At 43.4% G+C, this 21,639-nt stretch overlaps 1 protein-coding gene across 2 annotated transcripts in view; it reads right to left on the bottom strand.

The window, feature by feature from the left end:
- Positions 1–2,370: 2,370 nt before the first annotated feature.
- The window catches only part of mei4 (meiosis-specific, MEI4 homolog (S. cerevisiae)), a 44,551-nt gene continuing 25,282 nt past the window's right edge, over positions 2,371–21,639 (bottom strand). For both annotated transcript variants that reach the window (XM_042095371.1, XM_042095372.1), the window contains one exon: positions 2,371–3,056. In XM_042095371.1, the coding sequence (XP_041951305.1) occupies positions 2,829–3,056 (228 nt within the window). In that variant the 3' untranslated portion in view covers positions 2,371–2,828. The remainder of the gene's footprint in view (positions 3,057–21,639) is intronic.

The following is a 21,639-nucleotide window of genomic DNA, read 5'->3' as shown; positions in this document are numbered from 1 at the left end:
ACCTAAGCAGCCCTCATGGGACACGAGTGTGCCGCAGAGCACAGTCTGGGAAACACTGCTTTAAAGTGTGCAACTTAGATTCCCTCTGCTCCCACATCTTTTCTTCCACTGAGGCATTTCCGAATCATCCCAAGGGTGCCGCATAATCATCGCAAGTCACCCTAAATCAAATACCGACACTCATGTTATGCCACTGCCCTTGACAAACAGAATGCTCTCAGAAGTCCAGCACAAAAGGCATCATCAAGCGCACAAGAGAAGCCCGTGGGGGCCATGCAGTCCAGTCAAGAGTGTTGGCTGCTCCCTAACCATACAGCCAAACCACAGATGGCGTCTACACCCCTTTGGTATTAATTAAAAGAGCACAGAGCACTTTCCTTCCTTACACGGTGAACTACAACATAATCTAATATCCCCCAATATCATCTAATGGTGACCAATGTGACTTCTTTTCCCATTTCTTACAGTCCTTTGAAAATCATGCCGCACACATTTTAATTCCGCACTATACACTGCACTTGTGGAGAGGGAGCTATGAGAGCACACAGACACAGATTGTTCAGCACCTAATATGGTGTCTGATGTGGTGATCTGTTCACCAGACCATGTAACATAAATGATTCATAAATAAGTAACATAAATGTGTCATGGGGGAAGAACAAACCTCTACAAATATGCGAATTCGGAGAAAGAATGCTCACAGGCATGGCTCAAAGATTTTGAGCAAAAAATCTGTTAAAAATCTTGTTATTCCTCATTTTCCCTCCCTTAGCTATTTTGTTGCAGTTAACCAAATCAACTGAATAATTTGAGATTTTCCACAAGGATGAAGACTGCTCAACTGTAACATGCCAGCATTTATGTTTTAAAGGTCACAAAGACCATGTGGTCCACTCTCTGGTTTTAAGACTACCCCCTGTGGGGGCTCTCACAAGCATCTTAGCGGCAGCAATGCACGCATCCCTCCTCGTCACCCCTAGCACACCCTCCTTCTCCATCTTCATACAAAATGAGATCCACAGTGCATCATGATGTCTGGGCACGCAGATGGCCCCCCCCCCCCACCATTCTCTCTCCTGTTTGCGTTCTGGCCGTCCTCTCATTCTCCTTCCCTTCCATGGGCTGCACCACTCCGCTCTCTGGCCCTCGCGACGCAACAACAGGATATGAAAGATGTAGAGATCGCCAGCGGAGGGAGGCGAGGCAGGAGAGGCCAGCTCCCCGGGCAGAGGAGGCACGAGCGCGATGGCTATCAGTGACTCACGCAGCCAGAACCTGATGGTGGCAGTGGTGTGGTGGGCCGGGGGGGGGGGGGGGGAGTACTCACTCGTCAGTAATTCATGACGCACGCCAGCACTCAGATCCATGGCTGTCCTGAGGGACCCTCGCTCACTGCTGTTACCATGGCAGAAAAAAAAAAAAAAAGGAAAAAAAAAAGCTTCAGCGTTCTGGACGGCACACATCATCATGGCTGGCTCGCCTACTCCATCATTTAGAGGGGAGGTTTCATGGGGAGCTAGAAGATGGAGAGAGGGAGTGAGAAGCGAGAGAGGATGCCTCATCCCCAGTCCCTCCACTCCACCGAGGGAGTATTGAGATCATGAGCAGCAGGCGGCACTGGGTGGGGGTGGTGGTGGGGGTGGAGGTGACGGTGTAGTTGTGTGCGGGACTCGCCCAGGCGACACGGCACCTCAGGAACACTGACTGCTGACAGGAGGTGATAAGCGAACATGTCATGATCCCGGCCGCAATAAATAATAGAAAGTGACCTTCTTGCTAAAAGTGAGAAGAGGAGTGAGGGGTAGAGCACACGGGCGAGAGCACACATGGGCGAGAGCACACATGGGCTACATACGCTCTACTTTAAATGTGCACGGGCGAGAGCACACATGGGCTACATACGCTCTACTTTAAATGTGCAAATGTCAGCCATAAATGCCAGAACCTCCCACTGGAGGCCACAGAGGAAAGGCACAGGCAGCCAGACCTGGATGCTGGAGAACAAGGCTACTGCTCTGTAGCTAACTGCTGGCCTATGAACTTGGTTGGGTGCTCAACTCAAGCTTCTTTTAAGCATCGTTTTCCCTTATTAGACTGCTACGTGAAAAGTCCCATGATAACATGATATTAGACCGCAGTGAAACTCATTTCATTGACAGCTGATTGGCAAGTAATCTTTTTTTTTCAGGAGGCAGAATGTCTGCATTTGAATGGGAAAAAAAATGTAATGAGGTTTACCAAGTGACCCTAATGAAAATTATGAGATGAAAAGTGAAAAGGTCTGATTACTTCCTGAATGCACTGTATATTTGCAAATCAACAATAGATAAAGGCACATCATTTTGATAAGAACTAATACATCTAAAAATGTAAAAAGGAAGCATTTATTCCAAAGGAAATGCAATCTATTTAAAATACAAATATCTAGTTCAACCTGGCTGGTTGTCTGATTACTGGTTTGACAAAATGAAAAAACAAACAAACAAACAATTGATCAAGGAGCATGCATGCATGTTCTGTATGACAATTGCTGCAAATGTATTCTCTTACAAAGACACTTAGGACTGTTTACCAAAGTGCTCCACACTAGCTGACCGAGTTATCTCCACTGTAAAAGCACAGTCTGTCAACACACAATTGTAGGGAAGACTGGGCCTCCCAAACAAACTGCATCAAACTCTATAATCTGATATGTCAACTGGCACCCTTGCTTGATAATCTGGCCATATCAGCAAACATGCATCAGTCTGTTGATCAGTCCTTTGGTCTGAAGAGTAATGGAACGTAGGTGGTACCTGGCATCAGTCCACGGCAGGCTTTGACGTCTTTCATGTGGAGACCTCCGGCTTGAGCAGGGCTCCGATTCTCCACAGGTAGAGGCTGAAGAGTGGGTACTCGTCAGCCAGACGCAGCACCTGCCTCTCCAGCTGGGCCTGGGCCTCCCTGAGCTCCGGGGCGCCTGCATCCCTCAGGACCTGCTCCAGGACCCAGAGGAGGTAGAAGGAGTTCTCGTAGCGTCCCACCTCCAGCCGCGCCGCCCTCCCACTCGCCGTTTCCTGAAATAGAGAGGCGCACACACACACACACACCCACACACATATGCACACAAACATGCACACATTAGGCTATAATTGTAATACGTCATTAGAATATTATTTGGTATAGGATTTTAACATCTAAATTATTTTTAGTATTAATATTAGTGCAATGGAGTGTTACTGCTTCATGTCATACATCACGCCATGTTCCTACGACTCGGACTTGAACACTGGAGTTCATGACTTGAATGAAATAACACATGACTTATGAAATAACCTGCTAAAGGGCACCAGAGGGCTCCTTCGTTAATATCTGATCAGTCCACCTGTGCTGAAAACCGACAGAGAGGCGGCTAGCAGTGGCGGGGATCCATTTTATGAGCATCTTCAGGGGTAATGAATAACTTGGTGAGCGTCATGTAGAAGCTACATCTTCTGCATTTTTAATAGGCTCCGGATCCACGGGCATGATGGGGGGGGGGGGGGGGGGGGTAGACTGTACCAGCAGCAACAACACTGCCGCCCTTATGCAACTACACATTAATTTACAACACGACACCTTTATTTTGTAGCAAAGGGCAATGAAAGGTAAAATCCCTGGTGAGGCTGCCTATGCAATGCAATTCCAAAACAGGAGAGACCATGGTGACACCGCTTCAAGTATTTGTAGTGTTTGCAGTCTACAGTTTGTGGTGGTGCGCTGGTCTGTGTGTGAGTGTCTCTGTGTGTGTGTGTGTGTGTGTGGACAAGCAGGTGGCTGTGACATGTGCGGCCCTCTCCCACCGTGCTTTACAGAACTGAGTGACTCGATGTGACAGAAACGTCACCCAACTGCTCCTGACTGTGGGAGATCACTCATGCGCTCTCTGGGCTACAGCCATATAGCAGACGCTATAAAAGGGGTTGTATGCCGAGCATGTTATTTTTAGCATTAGCATGGATCTCAAGCATATTTTAGATGCTGTATCAAATAAAATGACAGATAACTCGTTTTAAAATGCAGGTGCTTGAATGTGGATCCGACCATGAAAAGCAATGTGAATTTCACCAATGAAGAAAGGCATTTTGAGGGAAAAATACAGATGCTTGGGATTTAGTCTTGTTGTTGATAAGGGATGAAGCCACAAGGCTCTACTATAAGGTCCAATGTAAATCTGTAGTTTTGTAGTCTTAAACTAGTGATGGTGGGGTTCTGTATCCTTACAGACATTTATCTTTGTTAAAATACGACAGCATAGTCTTCTAATGGTATTAGCAACATGACCATCCATCCTGAGGAGACAAGCAGTTCCACCACCACAACAAACGGACAACGTGAACCATGAAATTCTCACAAACAGAAAGGGAAGGAACTGAATTCATCTTCTTCTTCTTCTTCTTGTGCCTGATAATGTACAATATCCTCAAACAAACATATTTCAAAGTCTGCCAAGGTGATATTACCTAATACTTGCCCACACTTGATGAAAAAATTGGATGTAAAAATTGCCTCAAAGGACAATAGTTTACAAATCCAAGTACCGTATTTTCCGGACTATAAGTCGCTCCTGAGTATAAGTCGCATCAGTCAAAAAATGTGTCATGAGCAGGAAAAAAACATATATAAGTCGCACCGGACTATAAGTCGCATTTATTTAGAAATGTATTTCACAAAATCCAAAACCAAAAACAGAGACTATGTCAATGGATTATTGAGGCCAAAAAGATTCATGTTAATGAAGACGAAGGAGTGAAGGCAGCCAAGAGGAGGGCAGGAAGGTAATTGCAAAGCAAAAGATCCACTGAAAGAAAATGCCATGTGGTAGACCAAAATGTATCTAAAATGTGGAGAATACAATGCAATCAAGCATTTTGGGCGATGTGGAGTCAGAAGCTGGCAGCAGATTAAATGCTCACAAGAGAGAAAAAGATGCAGTATTAAAAGGAGGTGACCGAAGCAAGCAGGCGATAGGCCTATAGGCCCGACTGAACAAAAATGCTGAATTTAGCTAAAAATGTGGAGAATGCAATGCAATCAAGCATTTTGGACGATGTGGAGAGACAAGTCGGCAGCAGATTAAATGCTGGAGAGAGAAACGATGCTGTTTTAAAAGGAAGTGCAGACCGAAGCTGCTGCAAGCAGGTGATATTTAGAAATATATTTCACAAAATCCAAGACCAAGAACAGACAGACTATGTAACTGGACACATTGAGGCCAAAAATATTGAGAATTCTACAGGGAATGTTACTGAAGACGAATGAGTGAATAGTGGCAAGAGGCAAGCTGAAGGCTGCTGACAAGGGCCCGACGCTAATTGTAAAGCAAAGCTAATTGCAAATATTACATGGCAGTGAGTTTTGTTTTCAAATGTTTTCATGCTTGTCTGATAACGGGTGAGGAATGTTTAGGAGACTCGTAAATCCTCAAATTTAGGCTGCGCAAAGCACAGCACCTTTATTTGGCCATGGCTTGTATTCGAGTCAGCTATATAGTCCTTTATTTCTTGCATTTTATTGTGAGACATAGGCCTACTTTTCGTTTGGAGCGGCATGGGTAGGCCATCAAAAGCAGATGTTCAATTTGAGATTTAATTTACGTTTGGACTGTTTGATTATATTGCTAAATATTGGGACTGATGACCACTGAAATCTGTGGGGTATTTAATGGCTTACTATTAAGTTTCATGTAGTGTCGGGATTTCGATTGCCATCCACTTATTGCGAGATAAGGTATCCGTGCTTGCATTCATTCATACGTGTGCTGTGCTGCAAGGGAAACCTTATTCCGTATAGCCAAAGAGGTCTAAGATAACCTAAATGTAGTTATTTTATTATAAATTATGCATGATTTACTTTTTATAAAATTCATAGGCTGATGCCTGGCAGCAACAATTGTGTTTAAATGTAGGTTACTGCTTCAGCCTCTAGCTCAGAAGGGGGCGGCATGCGACTGGTAGCTTGAGAGCAATGAGAGCAACGTGTTGGAGACTCATGGTGTAGACAATGACTTTTCATTGGCAACAATACCAACCAACAATATAAAATATTAGGAAGAGCTCTTTTATGAGTTAAATTGAAATAAAATTATACTGGCTTTTATTTGTCCAAATCTGAGGCCCGGCTATAAATAGAATCCCGGCCATAATTTGACGATTTAGGTATGCACGTGTGTTTCAGCGCGTTTCACGTAGGGTTCATGTCAGTTAATATAAATTAACATTTAAAAACATGTTCAATTATATATTTTTTTCATATATAAGTCGCAAAAAAAAAGAGAAGAAAGAAAAAGACAAACGGACGGCTCCACGAGCAGTGAGAATGTTGCGCCAGTTTCCTACGCCAGTTTCCTGCGCACCTGACCAGCCAAACTAGAAAAAGTACGACTTATAGTCCGGAAAATACGGTAATCGGTATGCCCAAACTACTGTGAGTGAGAAAGTTGTTTAGCTTTTATTAAAAGAACTTAGTTGGCTTTCAAGAACTTGGCTCCTTTCATGATGTTAGTACTACATGATTCAACACAGTAGAGACAGAAAAAGTAGGTGTAAAGGGACGTCTAGTTTAACTACACTGATGGCAGAATTCTGCAAGGGCCTCATTAATTTTTCCAATTGGCTCAGAACCATCCCGAACTTAGTAGACATCAAGTAAGGGACAATGGACGACACGCCTTTCGGTTCACAGAAATTAATGCACGTTTGAGATAGTAAAACGGCCCTGACGTGCAGTAAAGGGCCATTAACGCAACGTGGAGTGCATTATCGCGCCGTGGAGTGCATTATCCCGCATATTCCACTGTTGCCACAGGCGTTGTGTTCATTTCCTGTTATAATTTAAACTTTTTAATCACTAAAACTGTCTTGTTTTTAGAACTACAGTACTTCTTTCCGACACATATCAACTTGCATATCAACTATTTCTCAACTTGCAGGACAAACTGCCGTTACTAGTTCAAAATGGATGGTTGATACGGCCAAAGGCCAGTTGTTAGTTCCGTCTCTCCCGTTGTCAAGTGGGCATATCCCAGGATTCTGATGAACCTATTAATAATTAATAATTAATATGTGATACGGCCATCAAATTGGATCTACTTCATAGGTGTGCAAATAACATACGGTTAATGCACGTTCTAAATAATGCAGGACAATGGGAAATTCAACCAAGCAGTGGAATAACTAGCTTTAAACACTATAAATGACCTCATAATCACAGTGAATGACTGTATGATCCATCCTTTACTATGTGAGTGCTCAATCAGCATTTGACACACTAACATTTAAGATAATGTAGGCCTAGACCTTCTGAAGCTGATTATTTGAAAATATTAAATTGTAAGATATGTCAAGATGTCAAGTGTATGTGCTGTGGCATAAAAAAGTTGCACTCATTAGGAAAGCCTGTTTTGTTTTTCAGTACTCTGAAATCAGTGGTTGTCAAAATCAATCATTCAGCGGCTCTCCGACGGCACAGTTCCTTGACGATCCCTCAGAAGGACCCTCTTTTTTCTGGCTGATCAGTGAGATAGCTTACCCATCCACACATCCCACAAGACTGTCACCACCCAGAGCTCAAGATAATCAACTGCACTCTGAATGAGATTTAATCATCTGCTAGATTGGGCCCGGACTGTGAGACTGTCAAGAGACTTCAGGACAGAGGGGAGAAGCAGAGGAAGAGAGAGAGAAAGAGAGAGAGATAGAGAGAGAAAGAGAGAAAAAGAAAAAAGAAAGAGAGAGCGAGAGAGACAGTTCTTTAATGAGGACCTGACTTTTTAATGCAATCCAGAGGGGCTATGAAAGGCTAAAAATTGTGAAAGGAGTGTGGGGGGGGGGGTCAGATGCTGTGGGAGAGGGACACTGGAGGCTGCGTGCTGCTGCTCTGCCACACACACCGCCTCATGATTACTGACTCAGACATGAATAACCAGAAGGTGCCCCATGCGCTGTTCCATAACAATCCACAAGGCTGGCCTAACTTAACGGCCTCATCCATAATCAATGTGAGGTTATAGGATGTAATGCACAGTAGAAGTCCATGTCCTCTAATGAAAACCCCTAAATCCAAACTAATTAAACTACATAAATCCTATTTGAACAGCTGACTCACAACAGCTCTTATTCAATACGACAAAACACCCTCAACATACTGGCTATACTGAGCGTATTGTATCATACGTATAGTATATAGTCAGTATATAACGGCCTTAGGTCTATTAAACAAACCAGCGTTAAAAACAATGAATAAGCAAATAAGCCAAACGAATCAAATGAATAAAAACACAATTCTTCTTTAATGTAAAGGTCATGTTCAAAGCTCCGGCAGCCGAGTCTTTGGCCGAGGCAAACAACTTCCGCAACCTCAAACAGCGGGTGTGTTGACAGAGCTCCTCGCTTGTCGGTACCATAGACAGGCTATGGTAAGTACACAGAAACGGAGATAAATGTCTTCCGGCTGCTTGCTTGCTGTTATTGCAACAGCAATACACCTGCTGGGTGTATAAGCAGCAGAGGGGAGAGACAGGACAGGGTGAAAGAGACAAAGAGGAAAGGACTGAGGGGAGAGAAAGGACAGGGTGAAAGAGACAAAGAGGAAAGGACTGAGGGGAGAGAAAGGACAGGGTGAAAGAGACAAAGAGGAAAGGACTGAGGAGAGAGAAAGGACAGGGTGAAAGAGACAAAGAGGAAAGGACTGAGGGGAGAGAAAGGACAGGGTGAAAGAGACAAAGAGGAAAGGACTGAGGAGAGAGAAAGGACAGAGATTCCCAAAACCATTCACCAATCAGCACACAGGACTATGTGTCATTCACCAATCAGCACACAGGACTATGTGTCATTCACCAATCAGCACACAGGACTATGTGTCAGTGTGACCAGCAGAGTAAGGCATACTGTCAGGAAAAGATAGGAGAGAGCGATAAGGAGAAGAAAAGGACACCTCCACGGTGCGGAAGACAAAGAGATTTCTAGACAGATGAAGTACCTCGGGGGCTGTGGGAGGCTGATCTCTTGAGAGCAGACAGATAAGAGCGTAGTAAGAAAAAAAACAAGTGATGTGGTGGGTGGTGTGAGAAAATATGCCACAGACTGAAGAGCATCTGGCCTTTTGGTGAATGGCCACCACCCTGGAGACTCCATTTAAAGTAAATAAAAAGAAAGAGGAGACCCAGGATGCACTGTACATACCTACAGTAAAGGCTGAGAACAGAGACTATGTTGGTGCTTGCATGACTGCCTTCTCCAGATCTATTTGTAGTGAGAACCACAAATAACGCTGGTCGTCTGTCATAGCTGGCCTCTTCACACATCCCACCACAAACAGACAGGGCGGGCTGCTTCCAGGCCCCACCCGCTCCTATGGCAACAGCTGCCAATCCACATCCATCTCTGGCCGTGGTGCAAGAGCCGGACCGCGGCACTCGGGGACTGCTGCATCTCACGTGTCCCACTGTACAGGAGGGACAGTCTCCCCCTCGAGCAACCGCGACCCCCGACCTCACGCCTCCCCTCCCCTATAGGTCAGCACCAGTAGACCTGCCCCCAGCAGTGGCAGCAGAGCTACAGCTGGGACTCTGCTGCATACAAGTAAAGCTCACGTTTAAGGCTGCAGCAAAGCATTTTCCGCGTCACAGATAAGCCGTACACTGCAAGTGGACCACCTCCAAACAGACGCTGTTTACAAAGACACCTTCACAGCTTCCACAGGAGATTGGTGGTCGGGCTCATTTCTGACCTCTGTGGTGGAGATATTCATTTCCCAGCTGTGGCACAATCTCCGCTCCCTGACCGCACCCAGCAAAGAAATATCTAATGTTACAACTCCATGTCTAGACAGACACAAATCGATAAAAGTGAGTCTTGGGGGGGGGGTTAGCTTACACTTAATATACACAATATTTCATTTTTCCTTTGCCAGCAGGATGTAGCAGAGACAGAGAAAATGAAGGCATGGAGAGAATGACTAGTGTCATCAAATTGATTTTGAGGATGTTATTTAAAACTCATTAAAAAGAAACACTAAGGCTGTGTCCGAAACGGAAGGCCATAGCCTGCTGCCTCAATGCCTTCAACTGTCTAACGAGTCCCTTGCTGTAACAAGCAACAAAGTAGCAGCTATGAACTTTGTTTCAGACGGCCTAATTAGACAGCAACACAGAACGCCGTTTCCAGGATAGACAGCAGACTTTAATCAGTGGGAGCATTTTATAGTAATATTTGTTTTGGACATGCCTCGTTGCCACCAAATGCTATCTTAGAAGGCAGGATTTTCTGTTTTGGACCCAGCCTAAATGTACTTGCTTAGTACCTTTGCCAGTTTCCAAACATCAACTGCACAGAAGCCTTGTGTGAGTGTCTTCACTTCAGCATGCCCAGCATGATGGACTAGACTAGACTAGACTAGACTAGACCTCACATGATGAAGCAGTGGCTTTCCAACTTACTTTCAAACTCTATTGGTACTTAATATTTGATTTTTGTCTCCCACTTTTCTGTGGTAAACTCTTGCTTGCCCTTGTTAGTTTGCCTTGGAACGAACACAGCCTAATTAAAATGCATGCCTTAGATCTAATTCAAGCTTAAGTAATCAAATGAGGCACAGTAAGCCCTCTACAGGGGTCTGCAGCACAGCAAACAGCTGCGATTCCCCACCAAAATCACCACCACATCTCTCCGCCCGGACATCGTACTTTGGTCCCTGTCTGCCAAATCTGTCTTGCTCACAGAGCTGACTGTCCCCTGGGAGGAGGGAATGTCTGCTGCTTACAGGCGCAAAAGAGGGAAAAGTAGGCAGAGCTGGTGACGGAGTGCAGCGAAGCAGGATGGGCAGCTCACATCTACCCTGTGGGAGTAGGCTGCCAGGGCTTTCACCAGACTGCTCCAGGATGTGGGCCTTTCTGAGGAGAAGCTTCGCAGGACATCTAACGCCCTTGCTGAGGAGGCAGAAAAAGCAAGCTTCACACTGTGGCTAAGGACAAGAGACGAGGGGTGGGGGTCAAAGCAGTGAGAAGGGGCTCTAGGGGGTGGCAGGGAGACATGCTTGCCACTGCTACGCCACCAGGAGGTGTTCTGGGGTTAAAGCGAGCGAAACATCAATGAGCGGCGGTCCCCCAGCCGATGACCCTGCAGCTGCCCCGTTGGCGCTGCAGGAGGCGCTGCTGGCAGTAATGCCCAGCGGGTTTCCACCTGCCTGCAAACATCGATTAAGTATAAGTGTATATACTTTTTTGATCCTGTGAGGGAAATTTGGTCTCTGCATTTAACTCAATCGGTGAATTAGTGAAACACAAACAGCACACAGTGAACACACAGTGAGGTGAAGCACACACTAATCCCGGCGCAGTGAGCTGCCTGCTTCAACGGCGGCGCTCGGGGAGCAGTGAGGGGATAGGTGCCTTGCTCAAGGGCACTTCAGCCGCGGCCCACTGGTCGGAGCTCGAACCGGCAACCCTCCGGTTACAAGTCCAGAGTGCTAACCAGTGGGCCACGGGGGTCTGGAGCACAAAGGCACTACAGAAAGCTTGATGGTAAGCATAAATGTGGGAGACTCTTCCATTTGAAACATTCCTGCACTCTGCAGCTCGCTGGAGTGTTCAGCATCAAGCCTGTGACTGAACTATACCATAAAAAACTACACTGCCTGTACGGCACACAATACCGCATCAGATTGTGAAACACGGCTATGTAAGCTTTGAGGATGTGGCCTCTTCTTGGCTACTCCTAATCAGCTCTGCACCAAAACACAAAGCCTTGGTGAAGAACAAAAGATTTAGACCTAATGTCGACCTAAGGAAAGGCGAGGCTTGATCAAATGCACCTCACCTCATCTGGTGCATCAATAAGTAACCAGGCCAGCGCAGCACAGAGCCCATCGGCTGCTACTGTTGCTCCTTCCCATTATGTGGATCTGCTACTCAAACAGCCTTGGAATACAGAGGCCTTTTTTTTAGTTATAGGGAAAGACGGTGCCAATAGGAATGTGGGAAAAGAGTGATTCACCCACCTATCAAGGACTGTTTGTACTGTTCGCCATCTGTGTTGTGCTGCCATCTTCTCAAACAACTTGGCCTTCTTCCAGCGCAATATTACATATATTTTTTTACCGAGCATTGATTAAAAAATTCGGTACACTTTGCGGTAAGGGTACATGAATTATCATGAATTCATGCATGAATTAATTCATGATTTATGCATTACTTCATTCCTTTATATCTTATGAATTATCAGGAATTTACATGAGTTCATAGTCTCTCATTCATGACCTCATGCATGAACAACACATCAACTAAGACATTAGGTACGATGGGTACATCATTATGATTTATGATTTCTTAAGCATGATCATCATGATTAGATGAATTTAAGGTTAATTGCTCATGAGCTCATAATGTCTGTGGCCCCTCAACTAAAGAGTTTAAAAATGACATGTGTTTACAGTAGAGAACTGCAAATAAACAAAGTCTCTCCTTGTGTTAATGAATGTGACGGTTAAAATTCAATGGGTTCTGATTGGCTATTAGCTTTTTATCGTTCTGAAAATCCCTCTGAAAGTGATCCCCAACGATATTGTTCTTCATGTCGTTATCGTTATAGTTTATGTGTGAACGTCGTCATTCATATTAACGAGAACGATATTTATTTATATCATTATTGTTCTTGGTGTGAATGGGCCTTAATGCTTTAGTTGATGAAGTGTTCATGTATGAGGTCACAAATGACAGACTATGAACTTATGTGAATTCCTGATGATTCATGAGATATTAAGAAATTAAGTAATAGATAATTCATGAATTAATTAATGGATGAATTCATGATAATTCATGTACCCTTACCTTAAAGTGGTACCAAAAATTCTTACAAACAACCATTCCTTCTACTAATATGGTTCTCTGACAAATGTCGCATTCCTTCTACTAATATGGTTCTCTGACAAATGTCGCATTCCTTCTACTAATATGGTTCTCTGACAAATGTCGCATTCCTTCTACTAATATGGTTCTCTGACAAATGTTGCATTCCTTCTACTAATATGGTTCTCTGTCAAATGTCGCTGGGGCTGTTCTGCGGGGCTGTTCTGCGGGACTGCAATGTAATATCTGATGTCAACCTGATGAAGAGATACTGGACTGGGCAGATACCACAGTTCCTGGAGGTGGTGCTGATAGCATCTTTGACTCGGTGTAAGAACGGAACAGTCCCTTGATACAGATGACAGCCTTATCCAGTTCTGACATTCTGAAATATATATCAGAGATATTTTCAGTCACAATTCAGGAGGAATGGCAAACTATTACTTTAACTTAGCTGGACTTTATGAATCTTCGTAGAAGCTCACTGTGAGCGCATAGCTCTTAGAAGCTAAAACTGGGAGTGAAGATGATACAGCATATCAAGGGTCTGTGAGGATGGGATATGTTAGTGGAGGTATTTGAGCAATACCTTTAATCTGCCAGGGAACTCTATAACAATTACAAATGGGTCTGTCTAGCTCAAGTAGGCCCAACAGTCTTATTCTGCCGTAATGCATACAGTAAGGAGCTTCCTGGCTTCCACCGTTGTGCCCTAAAGCAAAGCACTTAAACCCCAAGTTACTCTGAGGAAAATTATCCTTGTAATATAGTTGACATATGTAAGTCCCTTTGGATAAAAGCGTCTACTAAATGAATAAATGTAAATGTTAGATGATCTGTGCATTGGCTGGTGGACTTTGAACTACGAAGCCAATAATTAGGGGTGTATAAGACGATTCGAAAGGGGGGAAAGGGTGTCTGGACTACCTCTCATAAACAAGGAGGCTACTACTGTAACACACATTGTCAGAAGTTTGTCACATCAACAAAGACAGGTAGGCAATATTACTCTCCCTGCAGTTAACTTCTAGACGTGCACCGGAGCAATGGGGAGACTGCTGTGGAAAGGGGAATGCAGAAGGCTGAGCAAAGTTACAACACAGACAAGGGGTGTTTGTTGCAGTAATGGATCGATTCAAGGTGATAATCATCTGGCTAAGCAGCAGTTTTGTTGTATGGTACCTGGGCCTTCACTTCCTCAACAGCAAGGATACAAAATATGCAGAGGAATACTTCTGTAAGAACTGTGGTTACAGTTAGTTTTCCACAACAAGATATCTTTCAAATCTCTTAAAACAGATTTTGGAAGACAGCAAATCAATGTTGTCTTCTCTAATGCTGCATGTCGAGCTTATATCAAGTGGAACCAAAACTGCTATTGATCCAGACATAACAAGAAAGACAACAACTCTAAAAGAATGAAAACTATAGTCTGAAATAACTTTACTTCAATGTTTTTTTAAAAAGAGTGCACTACAATATCCATTCACCATTACATAGCAGAGAACAGAGGAGAGGAAATGATTGGTGAAGTGATAACAACTTCTTTAAGCCAAGATGACAGCAGTTGGGTACTCGGCGGTGTGTGTTTGTTTGTAAGACTGCATTGTCTTATGTGGCTGTTTGATGATCATGTTGGGAAGTGATTGGATTAATATTCACTCCTCCGTATCAGGCAAGTTTAATATTCTTCTGTAAAATTATTAATTCAATTAATAAGGTCAAACAGAGCAGGGCCTGAGGCAGCAAAGCAGCCCCACATCAAGATGCTTATTTAAGCTAGCAGACTGATCTATTTATATTTAACCATCAGTCTAGAACAGGGTTCACCAAATGGCGGACCGCGGTCCGAGTCTGGACCCTAACGTGATCCTATCTGGACCCGGATCATAATAGCCTAATTTAGATTTTCACGTTTATTCCAAAGCTGCGCTAAATGTTTCGTTGGTTAGGATAACAGCATTTACTTCAGGAGCTTCAGGAACCATCATTTCGCTTGCTGCTACTCAGCGAGTGAAATCTGTGAATTCTGATAAAGTCGAGTCAGTGAGTAAAGTAGCCTAGCCTAGCCTACTATGGGGAAGAGACTCATACGGGGAGGAGACGGGACTCAGGAGAGGAGACGGGATGAGAAACAATCAGATGGATCTTAAGTGTAGCTACGATAAGTAAGTTATTTTTAAATCATCGATTGCTCAAAGAGGAGAAAGCTAGACAGCGAGAACAGAGCTTTATATAACGATACGAGGGCAATACCACGCAAAACTGTCACGTCCGTAACGCCAACTAAATATGGATGAGACAGTTTTGCGCGGAAATGCCCTGGGTCTCTTCTATTCTGAGACAGTCCATTTTTAAAAGCGCCAATTTGAAGCACCTCTACTAGACAAAGCATATATTTTGAGCAAGAATAGGGTAGGCTAGGCCCAACAGTGAACTGAGACCACAGAATATTTTACGATTTAAGAAGGCAATAGGATTGATCCACCACAATCTAGTTAAGCCTAGGCTACATGCATTCACTGCCCAACAACGTGATGTTCCTGGGTTTCCAGGATTTCGGGTCAACATAAAAACAAATAAATAAAAAAATAAACTTGCTGATTAATGGGTTCAAGGAACCAGCTGTGGAATATCCATCTTTGTCTCAGCTCAAATTTTATTTTAAGTTCATGTTAAGATCTTAAAAATAGCCAAGGCTACTCAGTTTTTCTCCCCAATTACTCTTATCTTGCCTTATTTCTCCTCATTTCGAATGTTGCCTTTTAGGCTACTTATTTTATTTCACATTAAACATTAGGCCTAGGCCTACAACTAGGCTCCATCCATCCTAATATTTTTTATACACACACACACACACACACACACACACACACACACACACACACACACACACACACACACACACACACATACATACATACATACATAGCCTAAACATAGCATGTTAAACATTATGATGCTCCGGACCTTTGCTTGAGCAAATTTTTCGTAACTGGACCTCACTGAAGATTAATTGAATACCCCTGGTCTAGAAAAATATTATTACCTAAAACTTAAGTGATCCATGATTAATATTTTTCCCTACAGCCCATAAAACTGAATTTAGGGTGAGGGAAATATGTGCTGGCTGCTTGCATTTAAACAATCATTTGCATTTACATATTATCTAATATAGTGTACTGTGTCGTTTCTATTATTCTGTCTGCTCAGTATTCTATTCCAGTCCCACAGATCACTGTTTCCTTGGCTGAAAATAAGTTGATTGAACAGAGAGGAGAGTGCACTGAAACAGATTTAAAATGCTAATGCATTATTTTAAGGTTAACTGGAATAATTGTAATACAGTAGTTTCAATAAACCAATTAAGTTGCAATACAAAAGTAGTGTCTACAATAATCAATAGGCCTATAGCTAGATATTAAAGCTGACAAGCCATACCCCATGGCTATTGTGTTTCAATGATGTGATTGACACTGTACTATATTTCCACATACTTTTAAATAGGCCTTAACACAGAGCTAAAATAACTAAGCTTGAGTGCTGTGCTCGGTTGGTCTCCAGCAACTCCTGAGGTGAATTTTTGGGATTCAGTAATGATCAATCTTCCTTCCCTTCTGTTGATTATGGCTGAATGTACTCTATTAACAATTCTGTGTGCATGCTGTCCACTCTGCGTTTTACATTAGGTGGTGAACACTCACGGATAATTGGGCTATGTATGTAAACTGTATTTGCAGTTCTCTGAAAAAAAAAAAAAAAACACAGTCTAATTGGGTAATACTAATTCTGTTTTTGTATTTTGCATCTTTTTTTTTCATTTTGCTCATTGATGTGTGCATTTTTAATAGCCTGATTTTTTTATTTATCAAAACCAATACTTGCAGCCCCCACAAAACTGACTAAAAATACATTAACATTGCAACCACATTGTGGGACTTTGACGCTTTTTTCATTTGTGGCTGGCACTGGAGTGATCAGAAGAACTATGCAACTGAAGGATGTGACGGTATGCACAGTCACACGTCAGGGCTGATTACTTTACATTCAGACATTCAGACAAGTAGGTAAAAAGGTGTGTATATTACCAGCCGTGTATGATGGCCCTGGGGAAAATAACTAGTTTGTCAACGCTCCTGTCATGTTTAACATCTTCTAGTATTGTTTACAGTTATGCATTTTATACTTTTTATTGGTTAACTATTTTTTTTAATCGGTCTTTAACCTCATTTTTGTCATTTTTAACCTTGGTGCATTTCAAACCTGGCTAACACACAGATATGTAGAATGCTAACAGCTGATTTGTGAGCTTGGCTTGATGTACTCAAATTAGTGGAGGAACTCTGAACCAATCATATTTGATTGGAAATCATACAAAAACATCTCCTGCGAACCAGCGCCTTCTCAGCAGGAATATGACTGTGGATATGAGGAGCGTGACAGGAAGAGGTCATGACACAGACTGCTACATGGAAGTCAAATGCTCATGCCAAAAGTTCACGCTAAAGAGCCAGCACTCGGGTGAAGTGAAGTCAAACGCTCATTCCAAAAGTTCACGCTAAAGAGCAAGCACTGTGCTGCGTTCATTACCTTGAACTTGCCATTACCTTGAACTTGCTTGAACATTTCTAGAAAAGTGTTACTTTTCTCATTAAATCACTGTATAATGCTATATACACCTGTGGTAACATCCAATGGTTGTGAAGTATGGTTCACATTTGCATTGGGGAAAATGTCTAAAAATGGACACTTGTGTGACTTATGTTAAAAGAGAAATCTGGCAAGTTTTCACATAGATCTCTGTTTCTCAAGGTCACCAAGTACTGTTGGTACAAAAATAACCCCGAAAACAATCGGTTTTACTTACAGTAGCTCGAGTTGCTACAGCCAGGAGCTAACGTAGCCAGGCAGCTACAGCACTACACTCTGGGGGCATGTACTGTACATGGAGGCTCATGGACATGCCCCCAGAGTATAGTGCTGTAGATGCCTGGCTGTGAAAAGAAGAGGAGAGAGTGAACCAAATAGCAGGTCCTGATAAATGCTCTATACATGCATATTATCAGGACTTAATTTGTGGGAGAGCCAGGGGCAGCTCTGCTCCTGGGCCTCTGTGTTTGAGCCTGCTGAGAACCCATAACCTCTAGTTATGAAAAGCATTGTTGAATTTTTGGTGGGTAAAAAATATGCCTAGAGCGGTAATTTTTTTAAGTTATGAAAGTTACGGTTAAAAAGCCAAAAAGTTAATTTTGACGCCTGTGCTTAAACTCTACAATTCTTTCAAATATAGTTTGAAGCATTATGAAGTCAACTGTTCCAAAAAACATTGTACCCTACATTTTATGTGTATGACCATTCTTTCTATCAAGCCGGCTACCTGAAAATCAAATGATATATAAGCTTGTGCAAGACTTGAATATAGGAATAGGATAGGATAAAACATGCAAATCTGGATACATTCATGTGAAAAAAAGACTTTGCAAGGGCAGTGATAACAGGCATGAAATTAGGCCTACTCTATTTGATTCTCTTATTCCTGTGGAATTTTATGTGGAGGTTCTGAATTATGATGGCTCAACCTGCTGTTCTCTGCCAATAGCATATAATATGTGATTTGTGTGTGATTCCATTCAACTCCTTGGCACAAGCAGATTAGCTCTTGAGGGAGTGAAGACAGGTCATTATGGCTATGCTGAGACCAGGTTTCTTTGTTTGAACTTTGAGGACATCAGTATTCATCCAGGACACATTTATCCCAACAATTGGCTCTTTGTTATTTTCACCAAGAAGGTTAAGTTTTCAGTGTGGTTTGACGGTCTGTAAGATGTATTATGCAAAACAACTAGCCTGATTTTCATAACACTTCATGCAAAGGTCTATAGCTTTGGGCCAAGGGAGGACCTATCAAATCATGAAGCAGATGGAAATTTCTGACATTGCGCAAAGTGACTTGGCTCTGGCAGAGCTCTGCAGTCTCTGAAGGTGTCGGTTTGAGGCACATATATTTTCTTGGTTCAAAGATACTTTTCAAATGGTTCTTCCTACCACACCGTGAGAGGCTCTAAACAAGGTAAGGGCTAGAATATTTGATGAATAGTGTAACTTTATCCCTGTAGGATGAGTATCTTGAAGTCAATGGGCTTTTCTCAATACAAAGTACGCTAAAGAACGGTCTCCCGTTCTTGAAAGTTCGAACTTGAAAAGTTAAGATAGTGAGTCCAGACTCTGGAGAACGCGAGTACACAGGACGCTCAATTTGCAGTTTGAGACAGCAGCGTTCTTGCCAAAGGCAGCTTCTCTCGGAACAGCTCGGGAGTCTAGTCATTTACCTATTGCTCTATTGGTCTACCCAGTATTTCTGACATTTACAATAAAATATATAATTCACCAGCTTGTTTAAGTTTGTTTCTCATTGATTTTTTTTTTTATTAAATATTAATAACAATATATTCACTTGCCGATGGCGGGAACAACGTTTGAAGTTCGCAGTTTAAGTGACAGTTATGATTAACGTTAGTTGTGAAGCCTGTAGCCTACCGTTTATAGCCTAAACATGAATCGGATTGTAGCAGCAATTATGATAGGTAGGCCTATTATGTATCAATGCTGCCATTTGTCTTATGTGAGTGTCACGGCTGAGCTGACGTAATGCATAGTGGAATCTTCAAGCCACCAAGTTACCACCTGATGCATCCTTGATAAAGAAGAACACTTCCGGGAATGTTATGCGTTCTTGAATAAATGCGAACTTGTGAATTGGAACAGTACTTCGGCGGTGATTGATGACGTTTCAGAACGATTTTCAAGTTCATGAGAACACAAGTATAGAAAAGAACGCATATTGAGAAAAGCCCAATATATATGTTTTGCATGTTGTTCTACTCTTGTGGGCAGTGGCAGCTGATGCTGTTCTTTCAAGAAAGTTCCATTACCAGCATCATAGTTGGCCCCACAAGGCTTCCGTTTTAACATTCCATATGTTATCTTAATGCAGAGGAAGTAGATTGGGAACCAAATAGAACAAGCATTGTTTTTGTTTTTATTGTTGAAAGGGTCTATAACGTTGAGGAGAAGAGGGTCCAAGCTCCAGTCCAAGCTCTGTCTACAGCATCTGGCCTTACCTGGTGTCAAGACATCAAAACATTGACCTCACACAACTAACCCACCTTTGGTACAGCATAAAGGAGGCCATTTAACAGAGTCAGCCTTGCGGATTTCTGCTATAACATCTTACAGTGGCTAATCAAACAGCAGCCGTCTGATCACCGATAAGCCAAAGCAAATAAAAAGAAGGGATGACTTTGATCTCTGACTACTGCATTTGGTCGGACGCCTACGGTGCAAACGCTGCTAATCGGATCACTCGTCAAGCAAGCATGCGTGCATGTGTCAGTGAGCAGAGCTGTGGGGAAAAAGGGGTCACATCCTAAGGGCATCCTCACACATTATGGAGTCCCAGCACAGTCACTTCCTAAGGGCATCCTCACGCATTATGGAGTCCCAGCACAGCATTCCAGCGCACCACATGGGGCATTTCCCCGAGTCACCATTTAAGCATGGGTGGACACGCTGTGAGTGACCGCAGGCATCCATGTGGAGAAAGGCCTAACGATAATGCGGCCTCCGTGTCAATATTTCCACAAGACTGCGCGCCAAGCTAACACCAATCCAATACATTTCAGGACAGCGAACCCAATAAAGAGATTTACAACCGCAGCAGTTACACTTGCTTTGCTAATGATCAACATTGATGATTGTTACATAGTCGATGGAGGCATTGGCTGTTATTTGTCACGTCGGGGGATAATGAAGGTGAAAACGATGCTGACATCTCATCTGAAAGCCCAGTAGGAAGGTCGGAATCGAACCGCATCTGTGAAGGGCCTTGCGTAATGAGCACCTTCAGGGAGCACCGAGAGCCATTATGTAGACACTCATTCCTACACACACACACACACACACACACACACACACACACTCTCTCTTCAGGAGCTGTTGGGAGTGAAAAATGGCTTGGGAGTGAAAAATGCCAGAGGAATGTGCGCTTAATGTTTCTCTCCCACTGCCACACGCACACTGTCTAAGCACAGCCACAAGACACTGCTGGACAAGCCAGAGAGACAAAGCTGCAGCGCCTGAAGTTATCTTTTTAAAAGGCAAAACTGTTCAACTGTTCAAATCTACTCTGCTGCCTGTAGAGAGGAGAGCCTGCTGGCTCTGGACAGCCACACCATTAGCCATGACTTGGATAGATAGATATTTTATTGATCCCCAGGGGAAATTCAAGACTTTGTCAAGTCTTCCCTTTTTCTCTGTCTTTCCTATCTTTCTAGTCCCTGCCGTACTGACAGAAGCATCCCTTGTAGTGCGGGGGGAAAAAAAGAAAAGGACAAGCTCACCCTGTTGAATTATTCTCTCTCAAACCAACTGTGCTGCTCACCAGATGCTACTGTGTGAGCGATGCCCAGAAAGGCACCCCCCCCCCCCCCCCCCCCCCCCACACACACACACACACACATACCCACCCATCCCCAGGCCTAAGGAGACTTTTCGGACAAACAACCAGCCTCCCCACCCATTCAAGCCGATGAGCAGATGGGTTCCCTTATGCCAGCGCTGAGAGAGTAGTCAACCTATTCCTAGATACATTCCTGATAGTGTCTTGGGAGCTAAGAACATGGCTCAAAGACAGCAAAAAAAGGGCTAAACTCACAAGTCAACTTCTCTGCTTAAACCACACAATTACTCGTTGATGGATGCTGCAGCTGGGGGGGGGG

The sequence above is a fragment of the Alosa sapidissima genome, chromosome 6 (assembly GCF_018492685.1).
Source record: "Alosa sapidissima isolate fAloSap1 chromosome 6, fAloSap1.pri, whole genome shotgun sequence".
Taxonomy (NCBI): domain Eukaryota; kingdom Metazoa; phylum Chordata; class Actinopteri; order Clupeiformes; family Clupeidae; genus Alosa; species Alosa sapidissima.
The sequence above is the reverse complement of the archived record's forward strand: the minus strand, read 5'-3'. Positions and strand labels throughout refer to the sequence as shown.